The sequence below is a fragment of the Thunnus maccoyii genome, chromosome 5, assembly GCF_910596095.1.
Source record: "Thunnus maccoyii chromosome 5, fThuMac1.1, whole genome shotgun sequence".
NCBI classification, from domain to species: Eukaryota; Metazoa; Chordata; class Actinopteri; order Scombriformes; family Scombridae; genus Thunnus; species Thunnus maccoyii.
In genome coordinates, this window is record NC_056537.1 from 32,891,092 (window position 1) to 32,916,691 (window position 25,600).

At 39.8% G+C, this 25,600-nt stretch overlaps 1 protein-coding gene across 1 annotated transcript; it reads left to right on the forward strand.

Moving 5' to 3' along the window:
* Window positions 1-6: 6 nt before the first annotated feature.
* On the forward strand, window positions 7-18,900 carry cry2 (cryptochrome circadian regulator 2). Its single transcript, XM_042410955.1, has 13 exons — window positions 7-334; window positions 5,503-5,611; window positions 8,468-8,610; window positions 10,911-11,095; window positions 11,553-11,641; window positions 12,639-12,779; window positions 12,883-13,008; window positions 14,560-14,745; window positions 14,886-15,037; window positions 15,175-15,377; window positions 15,721-15,801; window positions 15,934-16,514; window positions 18,464-18,900. Exons 1-12 carry the CDS (start codon window positions 177-179, stop codon window positions 16,506-16,508), a joined length of 2,148 nt encoding a protein of 715 aa, XP_042266889.1. The 5' UTR covers window positions 7-176; the 3' UTR covers window positions 16,509-16,514; window positions 18,464-18,900.
* The last annotated feature ends 6,700 nt before the right edge of the window (window positions 18,901-25,600 follow it).

The window sequence follows — 25,600 nt, forward strand, 5'->3', positions numbered from 1 at the left end:
CGTGTAACCACTGAGTATTGTCCACGCCCCCTCCAGTGTTGGTTGTCGTTTGACAGCCACCAAAGTTTCCTGAGAGTCTCCTGAACTGTGACTATCCTAGCCTTTGAATCTTTATTTTAGGCTTCATTTCGACCGATCCCTCTGGATTTACCCTAATGATGGAATAAGAAGTAATCATGGTGGTGAATTCAGTGCACTGGTTTCGCAAAGGTCTGCGTTTGCATGATAATCCGGCGTTGCAGGAGGCCCTGAATGGAGCGGACACAGTGCGCTGTGTTTATATCCTGGACCCGTGGTTCGCTGGCGCAGCTAACGTGGGAATCAACCGATGGAGGTTTGTTGTTAAACTCTATTTTTAACAAGTTCTTTCAGCGTCTGTTGAACATAACGTATTATGTGAAGACAATTTATGAGGTCGCCATTTGTATGATTCATTGCCTGGTAATTGTGCAGCGTTTGGAGTTTAGGCTTGGGCCTCCACTCCACGTCAGTTAGCTAATGCTAGCTGAGAGTGGAGAAACTGCTATGCAGAGCTACATAGAAGAAACGAACAATTTAATGTGGTCCTTGTTTATTGACAAGATATCCACACCTTGAAGAAGACGATATCTGTATCGAGTCAGTGCTGTCCACTTTAATGTTCGGCGTACAACCGAAGTGCTCAGTAACTTAAACGTTGTAAAGCAGGTCCACAGTGTTTATTGACGTAGAAAGGAGGTCATGGGAATAACAAGCAAAGAAGTGCTCCAGAGAGGTTTTAATGTGTATATAAAACACTCTACTTTGCATAACAATTTGTGTCTGATATGTTTTTTCCACAAAAAAGTTAAATTATATTGTTAAAATCTTTAATATTACATCTTCTTCTCCCTCATTAAAGGGGCCGTATGAAGAAAAACTCACTTTTTTAGTGCTCGTGCGTATATATTTTGGTCTCTGATGTGCCTACGCACCAGCTGTGAAATAAGACACCCCAGTCAGTTTCGTGTGGGCTGGCTTGCTCTGTACTCTTGTGATTCAACAAGCCATTCAGATTTGATGCCCCCTCTTACATCACTTGGGGCTTCATTGAAATTGTATGGTATCCCATCCATGCCTCTAACTGAGTCTCCACCCACTAAATTTCTTGAGGTTTGTCATGTTTTTCTTGCAAGCACTGTCTGGGACTGGGCTAAGCTAAGCTAAGCTAACAGGGAAAAATTCACATGTATCGTAGGGCTGGACCGGGGAACAGAGCCACTGCTTCCTGACAGACGGAAGGAAAGAAGGAAAGAGCTAGGGAGCAGAGCCGGAGAGTCCTGTGTAGAGGACAGTCTGTTTCTTTTCTTTAATTCCACTAAATGAAATGTTTTAATTCTTCCCAAGGGAGTAAGTCATTGTTTTTCCAGAGGTGATATGACCCCTTTTCAGAAGTTACAAGCTCTTAAACCACTAGACTAGACCAGTGATCTAGACCAGTGATTCTCAACTGGTGGGTAGCGACCCAAAAGTGGGTCCCGGACCCGTTCTGGGTGGGTCACGGACAGCTGGTCAAAAATAAATAAATAATATTTAATGCACATCTGATGTTGGACTTGTCTTTTATTTTGGAAAAAAAAAATTTTTGACAGGCATGCGTCAGAGACGTGCAGCAGTCTCACGCCGTAGCTATGGTAACCATTATTTGATTGACATTCACCTTAAGTGTGTGTTGATGTTTGGAGGCAAGATGGCGAAGCTCAAGTATGACCCGGATTATTTTAAAGTGTGGATTTTCATACATTGAGGATAAAAAGGGACAGAAACCCCAGTGTGTGATATGTAGTGACATGCTTGCAACTGAGAGTATGAAACCATCTATCAATCTAACTATCTCTGAAATGCACTTTGCACATGTAAATATATGTATTTATGTTAAAAAAAAGATGACACGTGTGTTTTAGAAGGATGTTTTTGAAAAATAAACTTGCTTGGTTCGAATTTTATAAAAGTGGGTCGCGACTTAATGACCATGGGAAAATGTGGGTCCCAGGGTGAGACCAGTTGAGAACCCCTGATCTAGACCCCTTTTCACCTCTCCTCCCAAGTGGGGCTACGACAGCATGATGCTGACCACACCAACACTCTCTCACAATTCTTTAAAAGACAGATGGCTGACAGGAAAATACAATTCACAGTAAGATGTGAAAGACAATAAAATAACAATTTGGTTATTTTAACAAGTCAAGAAGAAGATACATTAATTGAATCTCTCCTCCTCCCTTCTCTCTCTCACATACACACAAACACACATGCACACAGATGCAGCACATGACCAAGGACCTTTGCTGATCCAAAGATCAGAGGGCACAGAGGACTGAATGATGACATTGAGTAGATTTGTCTATCCTGTCTGAAATAATCAACATTGCATGTTAGAAATATCATGTGTTACTGCTTGCTTGTCGTCTTGTGGACAGACCTGACAAAGCATGAATTCATGATGTAAATCTAAGTTTATTTTGGGTTCATTCAGGCTGAGCTTCAGTAACATCACTGTGCTGGTTGGGTTGCCTGCCGGTGCTCGCTGCCTGTTATTTAATTAATAAACACAAATGACCCCATAGTCAAACTCATGCGAGTAATGCGAGGCGTTTGGTGTGTATGTTTTCTCCAGCAGCCGTGTTTCTTCGGGGTTCACGCTCAACAGTTGCCATGGTAGCCTGCACACCCCGTGGAAGAGGGGGATGAGGTGGGCGGGAGCGGCACTGTTTAGACAGGATGAGAAGGCTGCTGTGGTCCTTGATCCTTGTGGTATTTAGACCAAAGCATGTCAGATACATTTTATTAAGAAGGAAACTGTGTTAACTTGTGGAAAAGGGGTATAATATGCCCCCTTTTTTGAATATTCCAGAATCTATTTCATTTCAGAGGTCTAACTGCTGGACACAAGATGATTCCTACTTCACTGGAAAGTCCATTCTCAGTGTTTGTGCACTGGAGGCTTCAAGTTTCCACATCACACTTGTAGAAGTTGGATATTGGACCAGGATCGACTTCAAACTAGTTGTGATGTCACAAATCCTGCTCATAGGCCCACCGCTTAAAATCAGACTTTCAATCAACACAGAGAAACTTTCCATTTTCAGCAGATAATGTGAAAAAAGCCTTCTAGTGTCAAACTCTGCACATACATCATTCTGTACTGTGAAGCTCAAACATCAAACTGTAGGAACAAGAAGAAAAAATGGTTCCTGATTAGTGGGTTATAAGCAGCCTGAGCAGGGGGCTAGAATTCAGAAAAAAATATGTTTTGCAGTGTTTATCTTTGCCACTGTGCAACAAAATGAAGCTACATAGTGAACAGACAGTGAATGCATTTTTTTTTTCTGTTAAAAATGTAATCAGGATTCCCATCTGTGTCAACATTGTTCTCAGTAAGCCTAGTTTAACAGTTAAATGAGAGAAGCAACCAGCAGGAGGATTAGGAACATGCTCAGCTAATTAAGTTCAATACAGTTTTGTAATTTACAACCCACTCTGTGTAAATTATACTTCTAAACAAGCAAGTAAATGACATATTCTAAAAACTTCAGCTGATGTCAATATGTTAACTAACCTGATGTTTGAAGTAAGTATTTAGATAAAGGATAAACAGTCTCTATTATTCTCGGTGGGGAAAAAACAAAAAAACCAGGAGAATTACAGGAGAACCTTCTTGTGTTTATTGAACTAAGTGAACACAGTTTTCGTCTGAGCCGCTGATCCTTGTCCAGTGTAGCTACAACTTCCTGTGGAACCATGACGCTCCTGAACAGGAGCTCTACTGTTCACCATACAGACGCCGTTAGCTGTATGAGCAGGGATAACCTGAGTTAGTCGACTTTCAACAACTGACAGTCAATGGACAAAAATGTCGATCACTGTTTCTCAAAGCCCGAGGTGACGTCATCAAATGTCTTGTTCTGTCCTAACCAACAGTCCACAACCCAAAGATATTGAATTAACTGTCATAGAGGATGAAAGAAACCAGAAAACATTCACATTTGAGAAACTCAGAGAATTTGGATATTCTTTTCTTAAAAATGGACTCCACACCATTAATCAATTTGCGTTTCATTTCGTGACTTGACAGGTGAAAAGAGGTCAGTGTGATCCGGTACTGTGGATCACCAAAACATTAAGTCAGGCATTATTTTTTTATTGATTAATCTGACTGTGGTTTTTTAAATGAATTGTTTGGTCTATACCCGTAACAATTTGCTTCAAATATGTTGTTTTGTACGACCGAAAGTCTAAAACCTCAAAATATTCAGTTTACTATCATGTAAAAGAGGGAAAAGCAACAAAGTGTCAGATTTGAGAACAATGTGAGGCACCATCAGTTTCTTTTCTGTGTGTTATATTCTAGTTGTGGTTGTTAATGTCAGTGTGTTTTGTGTTGAGGGAATGAGGGAGTATTTGAACTGTTTTTACAGATGTTTGACTGGAAACAGGAAAAACAACACAAAAGTTCAGAGATGTTTTAAAAATTACAACTGGTTCTGTCGATTTCATTGTCGGTTAAAACAACATGTTGTAGTACTTTACCTTCATTTTGCCACAATCTGATTATTCTGACTAAATTTCTCTTCTGTCTAAAAGTGAAAAACTGTCTGTAGTGGTTGGCTGGAATGCATCCGGGGGGAAAAAAAACATCAAGGCTGAAAAATATTGAGATTTTCATTGATTGATATTGGTTTATTTAACATCTGCTTTTCTGGCACAGCGTGTAGTAGTGTGGAAAAAAGAGTCGTAGGAGGACGCAGTAACACATCAGGGACTTCTACCTGGAACCTCCACTTGAAGGAATTTCTGACCATTCTTCAAGCACAGAGACGCTTCATGCATGTAATATTATGCCTCATTACCATCATGAGTGCTTTTTTTTCTCCTCTAATCTCAACCACATGATCACTATCTCCGTCAACAATTCCTGGTAGAAAGCTCTGTTTTCTCATGTGTCTGCACAGAGTAACAAACATCTCCATGCTGCTTCACTGCCAAACTTTTACCAGCCTATCATAGTGAAGCAGCTACAGCTCCAAATTAGTTTGATTATTGAGGAAGCTGTCAATCTAATTATTTAGTCTACAACTTCAACCTCATTAGGGTAATTGTTGAAAAATCACAGGTTCTCAGAGGTTCTTCACATATTTTGCTAGTAACTGATGTTGGGAACTGCTGTGTCTTTTGGTGTGTAAAAGTAAATCTTTCATTTAGATGCTTTTTGTCAGATTTCAGACATCAGTTTTAAATGTTGCAGGGAGGAATGAATAAAGAAACAGCCAGGGCAAGCTGATTAGAAGTACACAAGGTACTACAGTGTGGGTGAACCATCAAACTTCAACACTTCACCAAGACATGCAAACCTTCTACTGTGCTGGTCCTGCTGTATTCACTCTGCTCATGCTTTGTAATGGCATAGTGGTCAGTACTTCATCCCCAAAGCAACTGAATTCTGTTCCTCTCTTCCTAATAACACCTTGCTTTATGTGTGTGCAGGTTTCTGCTGGAGGCTCTGGAGGACTTGGACAGCAGTTTGAAGAAGCTCAACTCCAGATTGTTTGTAGTCAGAGGACAGCCCACTGATGTTTTCCCAAGACTTTTTAAGGTCTGTACTCTAGCCTGCTACCCGTCTTCACTGACTTTTTGGAAACAAAGCCTTCAGTCTGTTTTTCCAAACATTATTTCTGCTGACTATTGAGAATAGCAGCTGTGTGTGAAATAGACTCCTTCCTGGTGCTAGCAGGGGTTTGAATGCTTTTATTTCAGGTGTTAAGCAAGTCTGGAATGTCAACTATATCTAGAGAATCGGTTGGCGTTGGTTATTGTTTTCATGTTATCTTAAAATTCCCCACATGAGCTTCACACGCTCTCCCTGGTGCAGGCCACAGAAATCAAAACTGACATTCAGTCTACACAATAAAAGCCAAAACTGACCAAAGTCTGGTGTTTGAGCAATTATTAAAGGCTAGACTAGCTTGGATACAAAGAGCCTAATTACTCTTTAAAATCTCTGTAGACATCTTTTAATGATTTTATAACATCCCTGGTATGCAAATACATGATTGTACTTTTTCCTGTATTGTGTGCCAGAGTCAGGCAGAAGGTCAGTGTATTGTTGAGGCATTGCCAGACTCCAGCTCTGTCAGCAGATCAGGCTCAACTGTTATTATACTCTTTATTGTAAGTGCCAGTAAGCAAGCGCCAAACTACAGTTTTAATTCTACTGCTGGAATGTTCATTTTAATCATTACTGCCGCTATGATTTCTGGGCTCTCTGTCAATATTGTTGCTGTAACACAAATAATCTGAACTACTGTAGCTCACATCTAACAGAAACCAATGTTGCTGTGTAGAAATGGAAAGAAAACAGCAGCATTAAAAAGTTGCAGAAGGCTAAAATAAGCTGAGAGCAGAGAAATAAAGCAGAATAATAAAGACAATTAATAAAGAATCATTTAGAATTTACAATAGCCTCGAATTTGACCAGAGATTCCTCAATTTAATGTCTCTCTGCAGACTCCTCTAGTGGCTGGAGCATGTGAGACAGACAGCAGATATGTGTCTTGTGATCTGAGATAATGATTTAGACTCATGTGGAGTTTACAGACATTAGATGGAAGATGTGATGTCCGAATGTTCTGAACACACCCTGTTATGTGTTGTGTTTTGTTACACAAGGACTGTTTTAGCAGAGTGAGAACGCCTGCAGCCGAGTTGTAAACGCTAACACGTTTGCGGTGGGGTTTTTTGTCTCAGAGCACACGCTTATCTAACGAGCTGTCATGTCACTGCACGGCAGGTGACATCAGATAAATACACACTTTGCAGACCCGCCGCAGTTTGCACGTTCACACCACCCTGAACTATGTTAGAGCAGCTGCAGACGGTGTTAACATTTATGAGGAGGTTCCCCGGTGGGGATTTAGTTCCAGGCAGGGAGGAGCAGTTCTGCTGCTCACCGTCTCCAATACAACAGCCCTTACATAACACGCTGCTGCTTCTCCATTATGTGCTCTGGAGACCCGAGAGTCTGCAGGTTTTCCACTCCACAACCACACAACAGGAGCAACCGCAAGTCACTCCGCCAATGAACAGCGGAGACTGAAATGTGCTACTGTGAGGTTCGGTTGGAATGAAGTCACTTCTCACAAGCTTGTTTAAAAAAAGAAAGTCAGCTTGCAACATCCAGTTGATCTTGTGTTTACTGTCTGGTCTAGTTTAGTTTGCAGCTCTTTGTGGCCCTTTCATGCCAAATAAATGAGTTTAGAAGATGATGAAGATAATGTAATAACTGCCCTCCTTGCCTTCATTACCAGCTCTTTGAAGCCTAGTTAGCAACTCGCATTAGAGGAGGAAAAAATGCTCTAATTTCTGGGCTAAGAGAGGTTTCTGTGAGACCTTTCTCCCTGAATCCAATATAAAGAGTTAGACAGAGAAAGAAAAAACCAAGACATATTTACGTTAGACATTAGGGCTGCCCCTGAAACGTTGATGATTGAAAGCCCCTGAGTTGAATCTGGTTTTTTTTGTCAGTCAAATCATTGCACTTGTTTTTTTTAGCTGCATCATTGTACACAGAGCAGAATAACTTTTACAAACTGAGTCTTATCTCCAAATTACCAAACAATAAAACTCACTGTAATGGAAATAAAGGGCAGCACAATGCAGAGCAGAACAACCCTTTTCTGTTCTCTGTTTTGACGCCCTAAGCTCCAGTGCTGAATGTCAACAAAGTCAACAAAACTACTTTTTAATCAGACGCTGGTACAACCTCCTCCACTGAGCCTTTGACTGACAGAGCCTTGGATTGCTTTTTTTTTTTTTTTTTTTTTAGTGAACTAATACCAGGACACACACTTTTTATTTGTCTGTGTGAAAATCAGGATCATTTCCCATCACAAATGATGAACAACAGCCTTAAAACACAAGTCTTACAGGTAAAATATGTAGGCTGTTACAGGAGGTGCTGTGTCACTAAATATATGACAGAAATATCACCAAACCAATTTTCTGATCAAATCCTGTCCGTCAGGGTGCTTCCACATGTAACTGTTCTCTGGTGTGAAAGCTGTCAATCATCTCTGTATCAACTAATCAGGTAATTGACTAATCATCACAGCTCTAGATACAACACAATTGTGATGATTACATGAACAAGACTGGAACTAAAAAGCAACAATTGCTCACTTCTGTCCTTGGTTCAGACCAAATGAACCAAACTACATGACCTCAAAGTGACCTTTCTGTCCACTACTTCTGCGTCCAAAAAACTGCAGCTTGATTGGACATATGGAACGAACCGTGACCTGATTCTGTTACTTTGTAAAACACTGAAGGTTGATTACTGAGCACCGTGTTGAATTCAAACACTTGAATGATCCATGATGAAGATTTTATATGCCCGGCGCAATCTGCACTCGCCTTGTTTACTCACTAACGCAGTCTTTCTGTCCCTCTGCAGGAGTGGAAAGTGACCAGGCTGTCGTTTGAATATGACCCAGAGCCTTATGGGAAGGAGAGGGATGGAGCCATTATCAAGATGGCCCAAGAGTTTGGAGTGGAGACTGTTGTCAGAAACTCACACACTCTCTACAACCTGGATAGGTTTGTAGCACGTGCACACACACACACACACACACACACACACACTGTCTGTGCTTCAGGTTGACCTTTCTGTTACAGTATGTTTAATGCAGAGCTCTGTTGGTCAGAGTTGAACTATGTTGTGTTGACAAATTGTGTAGTTAGGTGCAGCATTTTGCTAAATTCAACATGTAGCAATTTACATGCGCCTTAATGTAAAATGTTGAGGCACTACTTTGAGATGAATGTCGTCTAAAAGCCATCAGACTCAGTCAGTCTCATAGAAACAGATACTGGAAGTTGAGGAAGATGCTGCACAGGTGGCCATGCAGACTGAAAAATTAGAGCAATGCAGTCAATAATTAAGTGCTCAAGTAAGTTTCTACATCTTATAAATTGTGGTAAACTGAGAAATTCTTAAATTTACTGAGAATGAACCCTTAAAAATGCTAGATAAATTGTATTAAATATAAAGGCTGCTCAGAAGGCATCTTATCCCTTAAAACTGCTTCTAAAATCATTTATGTTTAAGGTTAGAGTTTCAAAGCAAAGGCTGCTTTACATGAAGGCAAGATGTCTAGATGCTGAAAGATGTGAGTTAATGAAGTTTCACTTGCTACTGCAGCTTGTAAATTATCAACACAGTATTGATGGACTAAATGCAGCGGTCTTTGATGGTAAACACACTCCCATCATCAGCAGTGTAGTTTGGGTTGTCATGTCAAGATGAACAGACACCCAGAGGATGCTGGCCAGAATCTCAACTACCAGTATTAAAATCCATCCTGGTGCATCTCATGTGTCAGAGCCCTCCGGTGGTCATACAATGCTACTGCAGGTCACACCCCTGTCCATGTGCTGAGACCAGGTGGCAGAAGGGGTGAGAGTGGAGACGGGAGCAACGGACTTTCCCCATATACAAGCCTGCCTGTGCCTGGCCGTCTGCATGGAGAGCATTCAGCTCAGCACAGTATTACAGCACCGCATTACATAATCTATTAGAGTATGACTGGTCCGTGTGTTTTAAGAATACTGTATGTGTGCATGAGGCAGGGGGAGCTTAGCTTTGTGTGTGTGTACACTCGGCTGTTGGGTTTATATCGGTGGTTGTGAACATGTGCTCAGCTTACTGCGCTCATTCATAGTAGTCACAACGAACTGACCAATAGGAGGCCATCTCTGCTGCAAATCCACCAACCAAGGATTCAGAGCGTCCTCACAGATATAGACAGGTTGTATAAGATAGAAACTATAAATACAAAGCTTCACTGTCAGCTCTGCTGGCAAACAGCTTGAAAATAAGTCATTTAAGTTGAAATACAAACGCTAAGTGATGAGTTTTTGGTAAATAATAGGTTCCTGTCACTCTTGCATGCAATTTTAGCAGGTTAAAGGCAGTTCAGTGCAGTTGATGGATTTAGGTTGCCCATCTCAGTCTGAAGAAATTTGCTGTGAATATTCATGGTTGTCAGAGGAGAAACGCAAATGATCTGCAAACCCTTGGCTGTCTGTCTACCACCACCATCAGATCAAAATATCCCAACATTGTCAATATTATTGTTCATACACTTGCAGTGGAATCACATTGTGATCATATCAACTATAAAATTCTGTCGTCCAAATTAATGACTTCAAGCAAACTATTATGACAAACTAACAATAGAATCAAACAAAATCAAATTTGATTCTTTTTATGTGATTTTGCATAAATGTTCAATATAGGCTTCTTAAAATATCATGATACTGATTGTAACTATATTACCTGGGTAACCTCTAAATATGGTATCTATAACAAGGCATTGTGAAAAGTAATTCAATTCAATTCAAAAAGTCAACTTTGCTGTGGATATTTTTGCAGACTCCATATCTATGCTCTAAGCGATGGTTGAAGTTCCTGTAATTGTTTTTAAATGATCTTTTTACCCATGGATTTCTCATAATGAATGAAGTTTTATTTTAAACACAGAGTGGTGGATAATTAATCGTGAACCATTGTATATTCTATTTTTAGGGTCTTTCTTTCAGATTGATTATGTGGTGAAACAGTAGTCATGTTAAAAGTAGACTATCTTTGTAAATATCTGTAGAAAAATGATAATGCCAACCATCGTATATGCAGCCAATTCACTGCGTAGTTTCAGTGGTTTGAGGCATTGGAGCATTATTCACCAACATTTAGTCGTATATTATTACAGTTTATTTTTGAAATTTCTCTCATGAGATTTAAGATCTTAGAACAGAACTTTGTCACTGATTAAACTTGTTACATAATTTCTGCTGTATATTTGTTTCACCTTGTATCTTTTCTGTATTGCTTCCAGGATAATAGAGATGAACAACAACAGTCCTCCGCTGACCTTTAAGCGCTTTCAGACCATTGTGAGCAGACTGGAGTTGCCCAGGAGACCCCTGCCTCCCATCACCCAGCAGCAGATGGACAAATGTCACACCAAAATAGCTGACAACCATGACCAGCTATACAGTATACCTTCACTGGAAGAACTAGGTACACACAACTGTTATTATTACATTTTTAGAATTCAGTATATGGCATCTTTAGGACTACACCATGATGGTTACACTTATCTGTTGTCTGGGTATACAGAGGGAGAAGAAGGAGAGGGCATGTGATTAGCCTTATTGATTACTGCTATGTTTGATTCAGGAAAAAAAAAATCAAGCTAGTGTGTGAAACTGAATAACATCTTAAATGGAGATGGCATCATGCCAGACTTCATTCAGAAATCTGTCGATTAAAATGTCCTTGCTTATTTGTTAGGGTTAGCACATAACTCCAAAGGTCCCGAGTCATACTTTACTCGTGATACGGTTGCTAATAGTCACATTCATACACCACATGGCTAAATGGAGTTTAGCTTGATATCCCTTTAATGCAGTGGAGAGCAGTAAGCACTTAGGGATGGTTTGTATTTGATCTTGTCTCTGTGTTAATATGTGTACAGGTTTCAGGACAGAGGGTTTACTGCCAGCTGTGTGGAAAGGAGGAGAGTCAGAGGCCTTGGACAGACTCAATAAACATCTGGACAGAAAGGTAAGAAAGGTTTTTTTTGCCAGTCGAACCCGACATATCCTGGAGATTTATTCAGATTAAAATCTGTCAGGAAAGGGAAGTACGATATGAACCCCTGGAAGGCTTTTAATGTGAAACATCTGGGCAGAAAGTGTTGAGTTTCATTGATCGTATGTACCGATCAGAAAACGGCAAAGAGGAAGTGATTGAAAACAAAAACAGAAGAGAGAAACTCAGGGCAACAGAGTCATGAATTTGACTCAGTCATGTTGTATCAAATGACAGTGAGAGGCGTTGCTTGTAGTGATGAACCTACAGAGAATTATCAGTGAATCTGCAGCTGTCTGGCTACAACTTTACTGTTTTGGATCAATCTCAGTGCTCTCATATTGTTGTTTTTGGCTGCAGCAGGCAGCTGTTTTCAAGGAAAAAGCTCTAAAAAGCCACTGTACACTACCTGCTCAGCACCAAACGGCAAACAGACACAGTTAGCTGTAGACTAGCTGGTGAACATAGTGGAGCATTTAGCAGCTAAAGAACCAGATATTTCCCTCAGGAGTTGGTAGAGAGCAAAAACAGAGCTAAAAGAGAGTGAAGTCCTTCGCTTAAAATCACAAGGAAGCGAAGACTAAGAGTTAGCATGAGAAAAGGCATGCTTAGTGTGAGATCTGTGTTAGTTGCGCGAATCTCCCACTTAATGCGAGAGAGTTGGCAGCCCTGCAGATGTGAGGCAGCGGAGCTATCAAACGGGCAGAACAACGTCAACTCTACAACCTTATCTGACACAGTGCAGTCTCAAGACATATGGTGCTGCTGTACGACAACACATTGGAAAATATAAAGACTAAGACTAAGACAGGCTCTCACTACTGACAGATGGATATCACTACATATATGTGCATATGACAGTCAGTAAATTGTATCTTTGACATGGAACTATCAAATATTTGGAATTTTTGCTTTAAAATTGACTTAAATGAATGAATGATTAATCGATGATTTGTGTCTGTCTGTGTAGGTGTGGGTGGCTAACTTCGAGCACCCTCGGGTCAACACGTGCTCTCTTTATGCCAGTCCTACCGGCCTCAGCCCATACCTGCGTTTCGGCTGTCTGTCCTGTAGAGTTCTCTACTACAACCTCAGAGAGCTCTACATGAAGGTACTGTGGACATCTGTAACTCAACCTCAGATCATTATGAAAACTATAATATTTGCAATAACTTTTTAATCACAATTCCTCTCTCTCTGACTCTCTCCGTCAGCTCCGTAAGCGTTGCAGTCCACCTCTGTCCCTGTTCGGCCAGCTGTTATGGAGGGAGTTCTTCTACACCGCCGCCACCAACAACCCGAACTTTGACCGCATGGAGGGAAACCCCATCTGTGTCCAGGTGGGTCTATGCAGCACTCTGTTCATAAAGAAGAGTTCACACTCAGGAAGGAAACTTGTAAACAATCAGTATTTTCAGACATGAGGTTATCAACACAAATAATATAATGGTGTTAGACATTTGGTATAAAGTGCAACAGCTTGTCACGCTCTGGTGCAACTGTTAAAAATCTAAGAATCTGAATTATTCACATTTATGATTATGTAGTTTTACCACAATAATATTAATACTATGCTGATATTTAAAAAAAAAAAAGAAAGCATTGATGTCAAAACAGTACAAACTTGCTTATCACAAGCTCCATCGTTAATAGAAAATAATTAGAATTTATTTGTCTGGTCTGCATATACAAATTCTTTTTTTATACATACATAAACACACAAAAAGGGACAGATAGTTAAATAGAGCAGCTCAAACAGCAAAAACAAACCAATCAGAACAAGAAATAAACAAAACAATCAAAACAAATTCCATGAGTGCAAATGAAGTTGTTCTATTAGATCTAAACCCATATAACTGTTCACACAGTACATTATGTTTTGCGATACGTACGTATGTTTTGTGATATATGTGTAGGCTTGCGGTCATTGCTAGAGCGCACCACATACTATGCATTTTCCTCTGCAAACATCATGAGCAACAGCGATGATCTAGACATAGCAACACTCGATTAATTCCAAAAACAGAATACCACAATAACATAACTCAAAAGCAAAAATCAGGAGTGGAGCAGTGCTCCAATGAAATAGTTTAATCATGCACAGACGTATCATGCAGATGCCCCTCAGTGTTCAAATGGCAACATTGTTACAACCTAGCACAGGTGAGGTGTATAACATAATGAAGTGCAACAATGTAACCAATAAGATGTTTTCCATCCCAAACGATACTCATTCAAAGAAGGAACTCGCAAAAACAAGGATAGGACAATGAGAAGTCTTTATCATTAAAGTGCTCCTTAATCCGACTAGTTTTATCATAATGTGTTATTCAGGTAGATAAGCATCCAGGATTTGCTAGCAGTAGACCTGACTGAATCCAAACTTACACCTCTGGGTACGGTCTGGTTCAAACTAGATAAGAGCTCTTTGAAAAGTCTCTTCCTCTTATGTTTTTGGCCTTTTGAATCCACAACACAAAAGCAGCTGTTCACATTTGGTTTGATAAGGCAGGAGGGGGAGAGCTTTCTCCTTTTGGCTGCTTGCATCACAGCTAGACAGTTTTACTCACTCCCATGTCTGCCCATGTGAACCTGTTTCTAACAAAGTCCTCACTCATTCTCATGGCTCTGAGTGAGATGTTGTCTTCAGCCCGACAAACACTGTTGAAACGTCTCTGCAGGAGCCATTTAATTGGAGTGCTGTTCTGCTCCTGAGTTTTTGATATCACATAATTACCATCACCCTAAACACTAAGCATGTAACCACTGATTGTTTTCAGAGCAGAATATACAGTTAAAGAGAGACTTAAAAAAAAAAAAAATAGTTTTCTCCTTCTGAAAGCAAGAAGAGAGAAGTTCACATCTCTCATGTCTCATGCGTTCATCTCCAGATCCCATGGGATCAGAACCCCGAGGCACTGGCCAAGTGGGCTGAGGGTCGGACTGGTTTCCCCTGGATCGACGCCATCATGACCCAGCTGAGACATGAGGGCTGGATCCACCACCTGGCCCGACACGCTGTGGCCTGTTTCCTCACCAGGGGAGACCTGTGGATCAGCTGGGAGAGCGGCATGAGGGTAGGACAGAGTCTCAAACACAAAGCTGGTGTCTGATGGGCGCAGGACACTAGTTTGCTTTTGCAATATGATTAGTGTGAGACAAATGATAGTATACATCAGGCAGTAAGCGTGGTGTGTATGTGTGTGTGTTCCTGCAGGTGTTTGAGGAGCTGCTGCTGGATGCTGATTGGAGTGTAAATGCTGGCAGCTGGATGTGGCTGTCCTGCAGTGCCTTCTTCCAACAGTTCTTCCACTGCTACTGTCCTGTCGGCTTTGGAAGGAGAACTGACCCGTCAGGAGACTATATCAGGTAGACCATACACTGGTTCTCCTACAGTATCTCCTACCCTACCACCAACCATTATCTCCCATATTTAATCTCTGTTGGCAGTAAACAAGATTAAAATTGTTGCAAACTTCTTCTTTTTTTTTTCAAATTTCCTGTAGGCATTACATCCCGATCTTAAAAGACTACCCAAACCGCTACATTTATGAGCCCTGGAATGCCCCAGAGTCAGTCCAGAAGGCAGCCAACTGTGTGGTGGGAGTGGATTACCCCAAACCAATGATCAACCATGCTGAGGGCAGCAGGCTCAACATCGAGAGGATGAAACAAGTTTACCAGCAACTCTCCCATTACAGAGGACTTAGTAAGTCAACTAACAAGACTAACCTGCAGGGTACTGCAGTACAGTTTGTGTTTCACTTATGGGTCAGTGAACTATGCATGAACTTGTGTGTTTATTGTTTATTCTGAAATACTTATTTTGTCCTGGCTTACATGTCTTTATGTACAGTTGAAGTTATTAATGACTGTCATCATCCCTAATGTCTACTGTGCCACTTTTCTGTAGATACACACAGTGTTTGGTGGTCTGAAAATTATTTTACAATGCACTTATATATATATGTGCGTGTGTGTGTGTGTGTGTGTGTGTGTGTGTGTGTGTGTGTGTGTGTGTGTGTGTGTGTGTGTGTGTGTGTGTGTGTCAGGTCTACTAGCATCAGTACCAACGATCCAGGAGGAGGCAGAGCCACCAATGACTGATGAGTCCCAGACCAGCAGTGGTCCTGGTAGGAGCAAATACACAAAAGATTCCCATTGTCTCATTAAGGATGAATTAAATTTCATGATACGATTATTACTTGGGTTCATGTGACAAACTGTACACAATATATGTTTATAATTTTCTCATCTTTTCCTAGACTCTCCTCCCAGAGGTGCTGCAGACGGTGAAGACACTGGCTGCTCTATAGCTCCTGATTCCTCCACAATCTGTGCATCCTCCAACACTGCCCCACATCCAGATCTGGAGGAGGCAGCAACCAGTCACCCATCCCAAACAGCCTGCACCTCCTCAGGCTCACATGGACAGCACCCTGCAGCCATAACCTCTACATCTGCAGGCCACCCACCAGCCACAGCAGCTCCTCCCTCCCCAGCCTCGACACAGGCCCAGAGCCCTCTGTCAAGGTCCAAACCCTCCTCCCCTTCCTCCTCATGTCCCGCCTTGTCCCCAACCACAAGTCCAGCCACGACCCTCACTCAGACCTCCTGTCTAGGGCCGAGGAGGAAAAGCCTCACCCGCAAGGTGCGACGCAGTCAGAGGCAGCGAGGACGGCAGAGCTGCACTCCAGCACCCAGGGAGGGAGAGAGGAGAGCCGAAGATGAAGAGAGGGAGGAAGCAGGAGGGGAGGAGAGAATGGAGGAGGATGTTGAGCAAGAGGAGGAGAGAATGGAGGAGGAGACTTGTGGAGAGTTGGCAGGACATCAGCAGTGATAAGAGGTATATTATACAGTAGCTTCATGAACAGCAAACATCTAGAAAAGCATGTAGAAAGAGGCATGGTTGTTACACATGGCAATATTGCCTGCAAATATAAGGCAAGGCAAGTGTATTTGTGTAGCACATTTCAACAACAAGGCAATTCAAAGTGCTTTACATAGAGCATAAAAGGCATCAAGACAGAATATAAAAGCAACACAAGTAAAAAGACTATTTAAATGCAATTAAAAAGAGTTAAATTTGGGAATAAAAAGAAGCTAAAAAAAGAATAAGACATAAAACAGGAGAATAAAAGTTACAGTGCAGTGTAAATATTAACCCTCAAATTTGGTTCAATAAAAGGCAGCTGCAAACAGAAAAGTCTTCATTTAAAAAAACTGAGAGTTGCAGCAGACCTGCAGTTTTCTGGGAGTTTTTTCCAGATATGTGGAGCATAAAAACTGAACTCTGCCTCCATGTTTAGTTTTGACTCCGGAGAGAGAAAGCAGACCTGTCCCAGATGACATGAGAGGTCTAGAGGGTTCATAATGTAGCAGCAGATCAGGAATGCGTTTTGGCCCTAAACCATTCAGTGCTTTATGAACCAACAGTTGTATTTTAAAATCAATTCTTTGACAGACAGGAAGCCAGTGTAAAGATCTGAGAACTGGAGTTATATGATCCACTTGGTCTTAGTGAGGACTCGAGCAGCAGCGTTCTGAATCACCTGCAGCTGTCTGATCGATTTTTTTTTTTTTTTTTTTTTTAGGGAGACCTGTGAAGACACTGTTACAGTAGTCAATTCTACTATAGTAGTCAAGTCTACTAAATATTATAGCCTCAGCTGCAGTGCTTTTGGAACAGCATGGTGTTAAAGGAATAGTTCAGCATTTTGGGAAATATCCTTATTTTCTTTCTTTTTGAGAGCGAGATGAGAAGATACCAGTCTCATGTCTGTGTTAAGTACAGAATTGGAATCAGGACATAGTTATCTTAGCTCAGCATAAGCACTGGAGGCAGGGGTAAATGGCTAATCTGGCTCTCTTTGAAGTGAAAAATATGCCTGCAAGCAACCAAAGCTCACTAACACATAATATCTTGTTTGGTTAACCTGCATATAAAAAGAATTGCGCTGTACAAAGGAAAATTTGCAATTTCCAAAAATGGAGGAGGCTATCATATTAGTTCTGCCACACTATCTCAGTTTTTATGAACCTGCTCTGCTGGAGTATAACCTCCTCCTCAAAAGACATGAGGCAGGGTTTGGAGTCAGCTGTTAGGAGACAATGGTACAAATATGTCTCTTGAATGATGTGTGTTAATGTGTTATTGTCTGAATAGGAACTGAGCTAGCTTGCTTGCTAACTTTTCTTCTAAAAACAGTTAAAAAAGCTAGCTAGCTGGCATTTTTCTTAATAACTAAAATGGTTCAAAAAGCTAGCTTGTTAATTTTTGTTATTTGGAAAAGTTAAAAAATCTAGCTTACTAACTTTTTGTCTTTTTCATAATTGAAACTGCTCAAAAGCCCAGATTGTTCACTCCGTTGTCTTTTTAATTGAAACAGGTCAAAAAGTTAGCTAGCTTATTAAACATTTTTAAAAACTGAACCAGTTAAAAAAGCTTCCTTGCTAACTGTTTGCCAGTCATCTTAGCTACAGTTGCTGGCTAATACTAGCATGTTTCCACATAGCTCACCAGCTGTATTGTCTTAACATCATTATTGGCCCAGCCAGCTGCCACTGTGTCACCAAGCTTCTAGCACCATCTATTTCACACGGATATGAAAAGGAATTTTTGCATTTTCTGATGTGAACAGACAATAAGTCACCTCACCAGCAAATAAAAGGCTGTAGTTCCTAAAGTATCACAATAAAGCAAGTTCACATACTCTATCAGACACATGAGAACACAGACTTCCAGTACTTTTTCAGTAGCTAAAACCCTGTTTTCTGCTCTGGTTTGTCTTTCAGGACTTTGAGGGAACGGTTTTCAAACATCCATCCCGGACTACTGGACTCATAAAGATATACAAGGAACAATGTTCTGGATATGTGGACAACATAAATATATATAGAAGCATGCATACAACACATGTGGAAGCAGTACAGAAGCCTTTTACTCAAATTTACTCCAGTCAGAAAAAATGGGAAATACTGTCTAGACAGGCATTTAAATAAGAGTAACTCAATGCAAATAAATTAGCCATTTTGACAACAGAACCAGTCCAGAATGACTGTAAATGATTCAAAATCATCTTTATTTGAGGAAGTGGAGGTCATAATTCTTGAAAAGATTTAATATGAGTAATCTTCTCTTGTACAATGCCACTCCTGAGGCACACACACACACTAGGGGTGCAACGGATTACAGAACTCACGGTTCGGATCGTATCACGGTTTTGAGACATGGATCGGATCATTTTTCAGATCATCAAAAAAAAAAAAAAAAAAAAAGAAGGGAGACAAATATAACTTTGTTTTCCATTTATTCTGTATAACACTTAAAGAAAGGAACTTTTGTCCATGGTCTTAAATGAAAACAACATTCAAGATGTCCAATGTTTAAATAAAATCTTAAAATATATAAAATATTCAATACTCAGTTGTTAAATTAAAGTGCAATATGAGGCCTGATACCTTCCTCTTTTAAACATGGTAGTGAATGAAACAACAGTCTGTGTCCACATCATCAAAACTTGATGATAACTTAGAAACATAAACACACATCTTGTCCTGCAGCTTAGTTTGTTGAACGAGCCACCAAACAAACATTCACCGGTGAAAAGTGCACCGCTAACGTCAGTTAGCAGCTAGATAGCTAATTGGCTGCAGCTGCAGCCCCTTAAACAGCATGTAAACATACCTGCAGATGTCACTTTGGACCCGTTAGATGCTGGTTTAGTTGTTGTTCTTCAGAATCCCTGTTAGCGACACGCTGTCTGTCCATGACTTGTAGCTACAGAGATTCACATGTGCACCGAACTGTGGGGGTTCCGCTACACTACTAACACACACACACACACACACAGCTAATAAGGAGCAACATAATGCACTGCAGCTCTTACACACCATATCCACGTTGAATCTATACAACATAGTGTGGCTGTCAGCAGTAGCACATCTCTGCTTGTCCTCCTGCTTCTACAAATATCACCTCCATAGAAACAAGGTACTACAGGAGCCTTAATGTCACCTGCCAAAACACACTGTCCTGTCTCTACACCAGACTCTCGCTGTCATCTGTTGCTCTTTGTTCTAGGGAAGAAAACTCCTCAGAAAGTCATTTGATAAAGCAGTGTATTTTGACATTTTGCAGTAACGATTTTGTATACCTGTGGTTTATGACTTTGAATATGTTGTGGGTGACAACAGAGTCCCAGAGTGATGGACTAAACCAGGTCAGTCTAGACCATGATCAGGCCAAAAACGGACTATTGCCTTGATTTTGAGGCAGGCAGGAGCACTGCTAGAGCTTCAGACAGATTTACTTACCTTCAGTGAACTGTATTAAAATTCACTTTATGTTGTAGCTCCCTTCAATGTACAGCTTTAGGAGGCACTCATTTATATTCAGATGGGAGAATGCTCTTGTTGATGTCTGACCTCGAGGAAATAGAGGATATTTTTGTTCATGTGACCCTGATGATTTTGTTAGACGTTCCCTTGATTTAACCATGTTACAACACAAAGAAACACTAGAGAACACAGTCGAAACTGTACATGTTAATATGTAAATGCCCAATATGAATGTTTTTGGAAATTATCTGATATTTTTGCAAGCAGCAATGGTGATAATTAGTGAAACATTTTTATAGTCCAATGCCCTAAATCACAAAACCCCTGTCTGTTTGAGGATCACACATCTACAAAGGTCTACTAAATTGCTAATTGAAACAATGTAAATGAAGAAGCCAAGGCAAGAGCCTTTATCTGAACATTTTCATATACATGTTTGTATCTGAACATATATATGAGGCAAATGAATTTAGATACTGTAGATGTGACACAGGGGGATAATGAAGAAGAGTCCACCAGACTGAAATATTTGCATTTGCCATGTTTTTTCTGTGGCAATTGAAAATGCTGCTTTTGTGGAATGAATGTAGAGAAAAAACTGGCGTGTTGTTCTCCCCATATATTTATCAGAGTTGTATATAAAATATGTAAAACCATAACTTGTCTGTTTTACTAATGGTCTGATTAAGGGGGGTCTCACAAAGGCTCGTTTCTGCCTGGATGTTTCTTACCAAAAGCATCCACTAGAGGGCAGTAGATACAGCAAAAAACTGTTAAATTGATAAGCTTGTGGTAAATATTCTACTTTCATAAATGCTTAATCTGCTGATTATTTTTTCAATTCATCGACAAATGATTTTTTCTGTAAGATGTCAGAAAATAGTGAAATATGCACATTACTATTTCTCAGAGTCAAAGGTGATCACTTCAATGTCCAAACAACAAGTCAAAAAAACAAAGATATTCAGTTTACTATTATATAAAAAGAGAAAAGCTGGAATCAGTAACTTTTTGGGGGGCATTATTGCTTGAAAAATGACCTAAACAATTATTTAGTTATCTAAACAGTTGCAGATTAATTTTCTGTTGATGAACCTATTGAGTCATTGACTAATTGTTTCAGCATGACCAGTCCAGTTTACCTTCTGAATCCCTAAAAGACATTTCAGAAGTTCTACAGATTAACTTTCCGATGCCATTTAATGATTCATGTTGAGTAAATTGAGATAAAATTGTTTTAATTCAACAATATTTATTTTCTAATAACATTAAATTAAATAGAAACATTAGCTGGCAATGGATTATAGTGACTTTATACTTTTGGAACACAAGAAATTGCTCAGTGGAATTCCCATCAAGTTTCAAAACATGGAATCAAACCAACTCAGTTAGATTAATTCTGGAGTAGACCCAGGTTTTACTTTGAAAGTTTTCAAATAATCGAATTAAGATCAGAGTGTTTTTCAAAGTGACAATCAGTGAGGCAATTTCATCCTCACAACTTTGTTTTCACCTCAACCTTTGACTCACTTCAAACCAAAAACAGATGCCAAGAAAAGACAGAAATATGATTTTATACGTGCATATGTCTTTTTTTTTTTAACTCAACCTTTAGTAACAGTTCTGCCTGGCTTTGTGAAACCCCCTTAGTGTTGCGTGGATGGGTCGGAGTTTCCCAGGAGAGGGATCATAGATTGTTAAGAGACAAACCTCACAGCCCGGGCAACTGTCATACTGTTAGTGTTCAAGACAAGCGGGAACTCTGAAGTTTGCATCCTCAAAGGTAAAAGAACCTCATGAAACCTGAAATGACTTGCTGACTGAGCTTGCGTTTGACCCCCTGGTTCAGCCTCTCCTCAGATCAGAAAAGATCACAATTCCCACTAATCCTGAACACAACACAAGCCCACATTAGACGCTTGTATTTTGCTGTACATTCCAACTAACAACAGTATGATGCTCTGCAGGGCTGGAGGTCTGTCTGAGAACTGTGGGCTACATGGCTATTTATTTGTTTTGTATTGTACAAAAAGAGTTTATTTTCATTAAAATTGCTGATGGAATTGTGATTGACAGAAGTTCATGGTGTGCTTTGTGTTTGTGCTACATTACCAGATCCCTAACTTTTAGAGATTCAATTAATGAGATGTGGGAAGTGCTGTATGTTCCTTGTGTATTTAGGATACCCATCACCCCCCCCCCCCAATTTTATTTCCATGAGTGCAGGCTGATGCAAGTGTCATCAGCCAATGGGCAGTACCCCAATGTCCTAAGTCACACAGGTGAGGTACACGTCTTGTGTGAAGGCTCTCAAAGCTATGGCATCTGTTCCTGGTAAGTGGGTTTCTCTCTCTTTTTTTATTTTTGTTTCGTGTTGGCTTCTGTCAGGTGTAAAAATAAAAATAAAAATAATGGTTTTAATGGCCTCTGCTATAGAACTTAAAGGATAGCTTCGCAATTTTTCAAGTGTGTCCTAAAACAACAGTCAGATGTCCATATGAACAGTGAAAGAGGTTTTCCTCGCTGTAATCATTCATCCTGTTCACACTGGCTATTAAAAGATCCCCTTCAAATGTGATTTCAATGTAAGTGACGGAGGCCAAAATCCATAATGTGTCCACACAGTCATTTTGTGTCTTTTAACATCTTTTAACAGTCTTCTTTGTTATCAGTAACAATATGACCAAATGTCTCCTCAGCATAAAGCTACATAAAGGTTAGCCAATAGTCAACAGTAAAACAACAGTACAGAAGCTTCAAGCTTAAGGAATGCAAGATGTGACAATATTATATAAATAAAGAGACAGCAAAATAAATAAGTGATACATATATTATCTATCTATTGTTGTTGTTGTTGTTGTGCTTGTCTGTGCCCCCCTCCTTCTTTCTTTCTCTCTCAACCCAACCGATCAAAGCAGATGGCCGCCCACCAAGAGCCGGGTTCTGCTTGAGGTTTCTTCCCGTTAAAGGGAAGTTTTTCCTTACCACTGTCGCCAAGTGCTTGCTCATGGGGGAATTGTTGGGTCTCTCTCTCTGCAAATTAAAGAGTACTGTCTAGACCTGCTCTATGTGAAAAGTGCCCTGAGATGACTTTTTGTTGTGATTTGGCCCTATATAAATGAAATTGAATTGAATATATTAGGAATAAATATATATCAAATGACATGTTGCATAAATTAATTTCATGACCAGACCATGAAATAATTATCTAAATATAAAGTTTTAAAATAAAATATTTGAAATACTGAGTACTTGAAATTACTTTGAATACTTAGTAGCAGCAGTAATAATAATTTCATTTGAACCATTTCATTCATTCTGGTGGTTGCTCTCTCATTCAGTCAGATCATAGACTGTATATAAAGACATCACAGTTGGAAACCATTCAAAATCACTGAAAAACAGAGATTAACAACAACAGATGACCAAATATTGATCACTGACTACAGTGATATAAATAAGAGTCGCTGGGCAAATCACTAAAAATGTAAATAAGTAAAGGTATCATCATGTAAAACTATTCTAATATGAAGGTAAATAATAATAACAATAATAATAATATTCCGTTTTGTTAGATTTTGTCTTTGATAATAATCTGCCTGTAAAGCATCAAATTCAAATACAGTGTTACATATTCTTGATATTGTTCCCTCCTTCCTGTGCTCCATTTTTTCATATATTCATCCATCCATCCGTCCATCCAATGTTCAGGTGTCCATCAGGACTTTGTGGCTGCATCCTTCCCTGATGATTTGTAAAGGATATCAGGACTCTGCAGACTGATGTGCTCTAGTGTTACTCGATACATTACCGTCAGAACAGGACAGTGTTGAGACGGAAGGGGGTGGTGTGTGTGTGTGTGTGTTTGGTAATAGCCATTTTTATGGACAGATGGGAATCCAAAAATAGACCTCGAATTAAATTTCACTGTGCACCAACCTGAACTTGACACATACTGATCCTCAACATTAATATCTTCATAACAAATACATGTTGTATGTATTTTCTCTGTTTGTTCAGGTTAGGTTTTGATGGTTACTGTGTATTAGCCTGAACATCCCCCTATCATCAAGCTCCAGCAGTCCTAATGCACCAGAGTGGGGGGTGGTCTTAATGCCACAGACCTGCTGATGCTGACTAGACTTTGGATGGACGGATATATAAGAGGGAAATGGATGAAAGAAGATAAGGATAAAAAGGAATATATGAAAGATAGGAAATAAAGAGGTAGTAAGGGATAGAGGAGAACACTTTGGTGAGTGTAGTGGTCTGTGAGTTTTAATGATACAACATTTCCCTGTATTCAAATAAAAGTGAAGAATTTAACAATGTGAAGCTGTTTTAAAGGTAATTCACTTATTTGGAGTAGAAAACAAAGGCTATCGATCAATTATCACTCAAACTGTCTGTTGTAAACATCCATCACAGTTTACAGACCAACTTTGAGGTTCACCTTTGACGTATTGTAGTTCAGTTTTCCTGAGCAATGAGCGATTATTAGAGACAGACATTTCTGGTGTGTAACCAAGGACCAAGTTGTAATAACAACCAAAATGATCCTTTAATCCTGATGGAACAGTCCATAATTTTAAATCACTATAGCACAATTTTTGCATGTCAGTATCCACCGCTTAATGACAATATTCGCTGAAATGATAAAGTGACAAATATTACCTTATCCTGTGGCCCTGTCTCATGGAAGGGTCCTGTTATTTCAGTTCATATTATGCTTAAATGATACACATTTCTAAATAGATTTTGTTTAATTAAATTATCACAAACTTAATTGAGGGCACAGATAGTGTTCCTGCAAAAAAAGTAGTGGTTATGTGGGGCAACAGGCAAAATGTAATGAAACTGCCATGAACACTGTTGTGTTCACTATGATGGACACTTGAAAGTAAGGCTACATACACAATGCACAAAGATTGGGAGGAAATGGGGTGCCCATAGTTTTTTCTCTCAGGTCCCCTAATGAGTCAATTTGTCCAAACAGCATTAACCTCTGTTTTTGAGTTTTAAAGGTAAATGCCACGTTTAGTATTTAGATTTAATATTTTAAAAATGCACTAATTACACACATACAATAAACGCTAGAGTAACAATACATTTGTTGTAATAAGTTCAGTAACTAAACTTCCTCAGTTATATTACTGTATTTTGACTTTGCAGGGCTGTTTGTGGACAGTCATGTATAAAGAACCTCTAAAGGAATGTGATTATTGATGTGAGTCCCAGTGATAAAATTAAAAAAAGAACACAAGAACTATAAGAACAAAACTAACACAAACAACAGTAAGGGGAATGAAGAGAGAGAGAGAGAAATGTGCAGTGTTGTTGTGTTGAGAGGAGAGGAAGTGGTTGTTAATGGCTGTTTGATCGATTAGATGAGCAGCTCTCCCTATCCTTGAAACAGAGAGAGAGATAGAGAGAGAGAGGGGCAGCAAGGGCATTCACTAGATGTCTCTGAGAGAGAAGCATGCTTCTGTCTTACTGTGCTGAGGACAGCGACACAGGGAGAATTTTTCATCTAACAACAGATCAGACTGTTATTGTTTTTTTCCTCCCTGCTTCATCAGAAAGAAGGATTAG